This window comes from Mytilus edulis, chromosome 6 (assembly GCF_963676685.1).
Source record: "Mytilus edulis chromosome 6, xbMytEdul2.2, whole genome shotgun sequence".
In the NCBI taxonomy this organism is placed as follows: domain Eukaryota; kingdom Metazoa; phylum Mollusca; class Bivalvia; order Mytilida; family Mytilidae; genus Mytilus; species Mytilus edulis.
In genome coordinates, this window is record NC_092349.1 from 31,376,046 (window position 1) to 31,384,924 (window position 8,879).

Consider the following 8,879-nt stretch of genomic DNA (forward strand, 5'->3'; position numbering starts at 1 on the left):
TTTACGTCAGTAGAAAAAGAGGCATATGAGACATCCAAATCGCACTAGTCGAAGAAAAAAAGAAAACAGCATGATCCCCTTCAATACAAAAGACATTCCAGTCTTCAAACCTCTACACATAAAACAAATACCGCGCCTGATACACATCAAACCTTCATCGAGGAAAGCGAAATAAGAAAATCAAGCTCCTGTATATCGTAACAACTAAATGAGGGTTTCAATTGGGGTCCGTCATTTCAGTTTCTTTTCTTTAATTCTTTAGGTCATTTTACTGTATTCTTTTTTAATTTTCTCCCCAATCTTCCCTATTCTTTATATTTTAGCACACCTTTATTTTCTATTATTTTTTTTTTGGCCCTATTTGACTGTATTCTTTATTTATTTTGCCATTTATTCCGCACATTTTCCCCATTATTCTCTACTCTGCTAACCCAATCCGGACCCTCCTGAAAGTGTCAAATTGGGTTTGAAGGAGATTTGTTATCAAGAAACTCACCTGAAACAAACGTAATCGCATTTCCTTAAGAGAAATTATATTTTGACAAATATAAAACAGAAAGCAGATACCTTAACACGGAAATTACAATTTTTCAGTTGATCCAAAGCCAGTTGATATTCCGATGTCTTTGATTTTTAATGGATTTGAAGTATCAGTCCATTGCATAATTTTTTTTCTGCGTCCGTCCTCTACTCGGATTTTTCTTTAATTCCTTTATAACCTTAAATTCTTGTGATTTATTATGACGATGCATTTTTCCTTAATGTTTTGCCAATCTTCGGCCTGGCCTCTTGTCACGGATTACTGACTTTAAGTTTCCTGAATCACCTGATACTAACTCATACAAAGGCTTCTTCTCATTATTGGTAGACATCAAAGCGATATGGGCATCATTACTAGCCATTACTTTGAACTTGATACTAATTCTTTCAGGATTATCTACAGTGATGCCATAATCTGAGAGTTGTTTGTATCTATACATATTTGGCGTTTGGATTTTCTTTCGACATTTCAGAAATATAAACATACAAAATAGGATGACAAAATTCAATAAAAAAGCTAAAAATAAATCTTCAAGCTAGGCAATACGAATTTAACTCCCATCCAGTAATGAACCATACAGGGCATTAAATAAAAAAAAACATACAATTCCGCCGTACAGTCCAAAATAATAATAATAAAAAAAGATGAATGTGTCTGAGGATACGAATGTCCTCGTTCAAGCTTCAAACAAACGGAAATGGGACAAACGGACGGACGGAAAAACGGACGGTCAAAGTTAACACTTTATGCCGACAATGTTAGTCGAGTGTTGTTACAAGATCCATTATCTAAAGTAAGTGTATCTTTAATAGATTCCATAATGACCGATATCAATACAAATTACCCTTTAAATCGTGAAAGACAGTTCTGTTTGTTTTGCCTCATTTAATACACAAATGACATTATGCAGCGATGTGAAAGAAACTGACTCTCAAGATAACTATGGAGTATAAAATTGAACCGTGTTTGTTCCGTCTGTGTTTATTCACTTCCTAGCAACGGACACCACCTTGTAGATTTCGAAAAAGAGCAGGCTAATGCCGCTACAAGGCAGCACTCACACCCACAAAGTGGAAAAGGATTACAATAAGTTGCAAAGCTTGTTTCATAATCCACTATAAATAAATATGTTTAAGCTATAATTGTGATTAATAAGAATCCTCGAGCAATTTGAGATTAATAAGTATCCTCGAGCAGTTTGAGATTAATAAGTATCCTCGAGCAGTTTGAGATTGCTTTATAAAAGGCAAAATCTGACTATTTTTAAAAGGTTGACAAGGATAATGTACTAGTATAATGAAATGTTTTGTACAACGTTCCATAATATACTTCAACTTATTATAAACAAAGACACAACATGCGTAGTAGATTTTTATTTTAGCAGTATAAGATATCGACCTTTCATCTTTTGTGAGGGGGAAGAGTGGCAACACAACAATTCATTTAAATTAAAATCAAATATAAAATCATCAAACCATTCTGAAAGTTTGTTAGATTTACATGAAATCTTTGTTTCGGAAGGAAAGTAAAGCAGTGGGTTGCTTGTATTGACAACCTAGTTATTAAATGAACACAACATTGATTTGATGAACATTTTAAAAAATATGTTACAAAAACCATTGCATTCCTCCCTCTCCTAAAAAAAGATGGTTAGTTCCTAACTAAATGAAGATCGATTAACTATTTACTGAATTGGCAACACTAATATCAGAACGTATATATTTGAATTATAGTTTAGAATAATATAAAATCATTGTAGCAGGAGTTGATCAAGACTAATATAATATAGCTCTCAGTGTTGGCTAATATATGAAAATTCAAATGAAAAAAAACACCATATAATACCGTTTTTTAAAATAATAAAATAAGCAACCAAACAAAGACGACGGTGCTCAGTAGGATGCTTACAAAACTGAGAGGTAATATAACAGATCACCAAACTTAAATTAACATATTTGTCCTGAGGACAACGGATGTAAATAAAATACCACAAGTTTCCTTAGACGAAATTAAATTGATAATTTCCCAAGTGATTTAAAATTTGTCTTTATTGTTTGAAAAATAACTAATATGTAACCTTTTGGCTTCTGACAGCACCAGCAAGTTCCACAGCCAGGATAGTTATTATTTATGCCTTTCGTGAACTTCCGTCCGTGTTTTTCACATATCGTTGTTTGTCCAAACACTATCATTGCCATTTTGTCTGCGAATGTGTAATGATAGCATTTCCATTTACTTGAAGCTGAAAAATATTTTCCATTTCTTGAAGTATTTTTCTTTATATAACTTAAGCAAAATACTGGTTAAGTTAGTTTTTATTACTGGTGAAATCAACATCAGCCCGTTACTTTTCTCGTTTGAATTGTTTTACATTTGTCATTTCAGGAGCCTCTTATATCTGATTATGCGGTATGGGTTTTACTAATTGTGAAAGGCCGTATGGTGAACTATAGTTGTCAATTTATGCGCATTAAAAGAGAGAAAACATGTTTGTGTCAGTTTTACCTTTCAACGAAATTAGTAACAATGAGCTTAGAAACGTTTATCCTTCGAAATTTTACCAGACCTTGGAAATTCAAAGGTTCAAACAAGAAAATATCAACCTAAAACAACTGATTACAGACAAGAAAAAGGATTCAGACATGCAAGACTTGGAAGTTAAACAAATTACGAATGAGCTGCAGCAGCATAAATATACAAATCATTACAAAGCTTATGCTTCGGACAAAGACAAATTTACTTCCAGCTTACAGGAACAAAATCAAGAACTATTTTTATTTTCGGAACATTCTCCATGCCGAAATCAGCAGATTCAAAATGAACTGGAGAGTTTAAAATTTGAACTTAATAATTCTAATCGTATGAAAAACTATTGGGAAGATCAAACACACTTAAATTTTATTGAAAGTAATGTAAAGTACGCTGAAATAGATGGGTTAGAGCAAGAAATAAAACAAATACAGAGTGATAATTTTGGATTGTTAAATACTTTCCGGGATATTGAAAACAACCGAAAGCAAATGGCATTACAACAGCAAAGACACACCAACCACAGAACTTTTTACACAAGAAACAGACGATCTCGGCGATCGTGAACATTTTTTAATAATTGTTGTTGGACCTTGTATTCAATGCTGTTGTCTTTTTTTAAATTCGGGACGATTTTTCTTGGAAAAAGGAATAGTTTTCACATATTATTTTGTACTAAATTCAATATTCAAAACTATTTAATTATGTCGATTTCTATTACAGCTTATTAACGGGTGCATTTCGTATGAACCAGGCATATTTAATCTAATCAATAGTAGTTATCTCGAAATTCTTGATTAATTAAAATGTCAGAAATACTTGTTTACACCTGAAACATGTTAGATTATAAATTTATATTTGTCAATATTTATATGGTCAAGAATTAACCTAAATTTTACGGTTATTCAATATTTCTATTTCAATTATTTTTAATTCGACACACAAGCGTGGAAACAATTTCTCTTGGATAAACGTAATCAATCTGTTATCTAATTTATGTTGACGAAATGACCATTACAAACTTTGTTGTAGGAAACGCTATTTGGTATTTAAAGAAAATAAATTTGTATTCATTGACTCCGTTTGGATATGCCAACGAGAGCACATGAACTGCGTTCGGATTTTCCATAGCAATCATATACAAATGTAAATTGTTTTCGGCTTAAAATAACTAAGTTGTAACACTGCTATTTTATATTTGGACTTTTTAAAATGAATTTGGACTTACCAATATGTTTATATTCATTGTATTGAACTGCCGACTTGTGTGTGAATAAAGAGCTAGTACCCCGCATTGTGAATCGTTCCCAAAGACGAAATCCTACTCGAAGCCGTTCTGGCAATGTTTATAAGGAAGATTCAAAATCTTTATTCATACATAACCGATGTTCATATTGCATACATTCTCTATTCTAATTTGAGTTAAATGATTCACTTTTAAAAATTTATTTTATTTTTTTAATTAAAATGATCATTGATTGCAAATGCACAAATTTTCAAAAGTATTTAATTTTAAAAAGGAAGTAACTTTAACAAACATTTCAAATGTCTACATACAGATAATATTTACGTAACATCTTTAAATTTCAACTTACCAGCTACTGCCTGTAGGACTGTCACAAGCAACAAAAGGAAAACTCCCGGTCGTGTCTCCATAATTCCGGCTGTTAAGTTGGTATGGGTGTCTTCCGCCATCTTGGATTGTAAAAAACAGAGAAACTAAGGTCAAGATTTTCTATCAAGTTAGCAAAATTTGATGCAGGAATACAGATATTTAATGCGAACTATCATTTTAAAGAACCAATTTATAAGAATATAACTTATAAATTTTAATATTTTTACAAGTGTTGATTATGTTTGGTTGTTTTTATAAAAAAATTAAATTGGCATTTTCAGGGGAGGTAACTCTAAAAAAGTGCATTTTCTGAAGGATTCTACATGGAATTTTCCTATTTTGTATTTTTGCCGGAAAAAACGCACGGTGACCCTATTTTTTCTTTTGATATTCTCAAAGCATTGTCTGAAAGCTATCTTTTCCTCATTTATTTAACAATTATATCATTTTGTTTAGTTTCTAATCACAAAATGGTGTTTTTTCCTGTATAATCCATACAAAATGTGTCATTTTGTCACGTCCTGTTGCTTGAAAAAATGCGCGGTGACCTATCAATTTTATTACATTTTTGAACATATATCAATAGATACTACGTTTTGGCAAAGTATGAACAAATTTTATCATTTTTATTTTAGACTCCCATACCACCTTAAAGTGTTATGTGATGCAAAGTTGCTTATGTACTCTTAATAAACCCACGTGTGGACACGTACATTGATCAATTATATTGACGTTCGGGTACGTATCTGTCAACTGAAGTCAATTTTACATTGTCCTTCCAATTTGAAAAAAAAGGTTTTAAAAGAATTGGCGAAACAGGTTGTGTTGTTTATACACAAAATATATTAAAAAATTGACAATAATTACACTTAAAGATTTATGATTGTATCAAAATTAAATTAACACAACAACTTGTATGTATATTTCTTTAATATGTTATACACGATAATCAGTAAATTAAATGAAGTAATATGAGTTGTTGATTTTATCTTCTAGAAGGTTATAGGCTGTCTAATACCTTCTCATATATATATCTGAAATTATCGTTATTTAATGAAAACCGCTGTTATGCAATATGTCCGAATATTGCATCTTCTTGTTTTGGCTACGTAACACATGTTTTAATTGTATTAAATACAATTATATTTCACCGATGTGATAACTTGAGTAAGTTGACGCATGTTGAATTTGAATATTGTATTGCTTCTTTTTTTCCGAAAAATACTTTTTGGAAGTTTCACAATTAGAATAAGGTAAAACGAAACTTGTTGATAGGTTTAAGCTTGAGAATATTGTTTGAAATTGAAAAATCCATGAAGTTTTCCAAAAACAAAGATTTGTTTTATTCATCTTTAGAATCTGTATGAACTGTGTTATATATATTTAAGTGCCAGTTTTTGTAAACATCAGGCAATTTAGAAGAATTTCAAAACATGACCGGAAAAAAAACCCAACCGACTTAACCATCAAATTTGAAGTTAAGTTCATCTTGAGGAAGGAATGGTAGTTCTTTTGTTTCTGTGTGTCTGGTAATTCGTGTAATCTCCAGATAACTTTTGGTTAGAATGAGTAATGCTCTTCAACTTTGTATTTATTTGGCTTTTTAACTATTTTGATCTGAGCGTCACTGATGAGTCTTATGTAGACGAAACGCGCGTCTGGCGTATAAAATTATAATCCTGGTACTTTTGATAACTATATAGCAAATTACTCAGTTAGCTCTCCATAATTGGTAATTTCTAGTGCATTTCAACCAAATTATATCTTGAATTACCAGAACAGGAAAAGGAAACAAATGTTATATTTGTGAATTGTTATACAGTGTATTATTATTTAGTCAATGTTAATTTTTTCTCGTCTTGAATATGTACAATGTATCAAAAAAATACCACTGGACGGCATTTGCATTTTTGAAATAGAATGAAGTATGTGTGTATGAAAATTAGAAAGCCAAGCTCCAATAAATTACGCTAGAATATACTGATAACTAGAATTTCAGTAGATTGATATTTTACTGCTGCTGATTTTGTTTCCTTTTCTGTCCTTCTTTTTTTCTCTTTTGTTATTGTTGATAGTTTTTCTTTTTATCATTTTTACTCCAACAACTCAGACATAAAAATTGTATCAAGAACGAAATGAACCAAATGGTAACAATTAAGTTACGTACTTATAGACTCAATAAAAATGAATAAGAAACAAGGTCATATCTCAAAAATGTAAATGATAGACAACATAGACGTATTTTATATAATTTTAGAAGTGGGTCTTTACCTTTAGCTATAGAGACAGGTCGTTACGCCAAGCCATAAACTCTTCTTAATGACAGAAAATGTAAGGGACGACATCAAAAGATCAATGTAAGATAAAAAAAAAAAAAAAAAGTTAATTCAAATAGTTTGCGGGGGGGGGGGGGGGGTGGGGTGAACTGCTGCAAGATTTGGTTATCCGACATTTATTTTTACATATATCCATATGGGTCAATCAATTTTTCCCAAATTAAGTTAAGAGCGGGGGAAGGGGGGTCAGTCAAAAAACTATGTGAATTAAGTTTTTTATCCTTCATTGAACTCTTGATTTCGTCCCTAAATATTGTATAGTTGATTGTGTAAAAGAAAATTATTTTTTAATGCATTTTGAATTTTATTCAGATCTGCAATATGATCTATTTTTGAAAGCAAGACTAGTGCAATTAACCAAAATTTTTACGATTTTAATCATGACAACAATTTTATCTTGCTGATGTCACATGACTGTATACAACCCTTTTAAGCAAAATCTTTATATTTTATGTTTAACCGCAGAAAATATTGTGTATAACAAAATGTTTTGTTTTATTAAAGTACTGTAAAAGTTTTATTTATTCATTTGTAAATGAATGTTAGAATAAGTTTTAAAGCAAAAGTGTCTTATAAGTCAGTCATGGCTGGATACCGATATTTCAACCTCGATTTAAATTCTTATTTGTATTTTTATACTTATATTATGATTAAGGATATTGTTCAGTATTGGTATGTGACACTATAATAAAATAGTATGTCTGTCTGTCTGAATATGGGTTATTCAGTGATGGGATATCGTCAATATATTGGAAAGTGAAATCAAAGAATTTCGCAAGGTGCTTTTTCTGTTTGTCTTTTAGAAGGTTTGAATGAATTCAGCTTCATAAGAGTACAAAAACAAATCTGCTAGTAGGGGTGCACAATTAGTACCCATTGCAATACCGATTGCCTGTTGAAATATGAATCCTCCAAACTCAAGAAATATATTGTAGATAAAAAGAAGTCCAGCATTTTGATGATAACATTTTCAGTATATTTTTTGTTAGATTCAGTGTGGTTCTTCACAAAATATGAATTGTTGTAACCCAAAACAAGAAACATGTATCTACGACTTCCATTTAATAGACAAAGCTCTGTTTAATGAGATGGTGGAGTCGATCTTTCAACTGAGCATGGTGAATAGTAGTGTAAAGGGTAGAAAAATCAAGTCTTTATGTTGCTAAAAAATTGCAAAGATTGCATCAAGTTTCCCTTGGAATATGTACTAAATAACCTATCTCTATTATTCATTATATCTGTAGTTTTGATACAATTGAAGTTTGAAAAATTCGTACAAAAATGGCTACAGAAGGGTACATAAACCTTAATCGTTCTTCTGTCATTTTGTTTGCATGTATTGTATTATATATTTGACCTCATGTTACCGTGACGTTTATATGTGTCTGAGTGTTTTCTAATAACTCGTTGTAAATCGTTGATGATGGCTATAGTATAGATTTGACTATACTATAGTAAAATAAAATAGGACTTTTCTATTGAGAGTAGAAATTAGAAGATTGGTATTTTTTCATGGGTTTTACTTTTTCTTTCTAACATGTTTAACAAGTTTGAAGGGAAATATTACAGATGCGCTTAATAAGGGGTGAACAACATTTGACAAAGCTAAAGGTCTAGTATCCTATTATTTATTCAGTTAGATAGCACTCTTTGAATTGGTTAACTTGTAATGGGTATTTTTCCCTGAATCGTTTGTCCAAAAAGGGGAAGTTCGAAAATGTATTGAGATTATGAAAGGAAAATACGGTTACATACGAAAACCCATTTGCGTTGCAATATATATAATCACCAACAAAAACATTTACTGGAGTGACAGTCAGTAGTTTATAAAAAGAAAAGAATATAAAAAATCTAAGTC

At 31.0% G+C, this 8,879-nt stretch overlaps 1 protein-coding gene across 1 annotated transcript in view; it reads right to left on the reverse strand.

Annotated features, from left to right (window-relative positions):
* LOC139527503 (uncharacterized) overlaps positions 1-4,780 on the reverse strand; it is a 59,092-nt gene extending 54,312 nt beyond the window's left edge. The window contains exons 1-2 of the mRNA XM_071323000.1: positions 4,666-4,780; positions 2,619-2,783 (exon numbers count right to left, since the gene is read on the reverse strand). Coding sequence (XP_071179101.1) covers positions 2,619-2,783; positions 4,666-4,765 — 265 coding nt within the window. The 5' untranslated portion in view covers positions 4,766-4,780. The remainder of the gene's footprint in view (positions 1-2,618; positions 2,784-4,665) is intronic.
* Between the last annotated feature and the right edge of the window lie 4,099 nt (positions 4,781-8,879).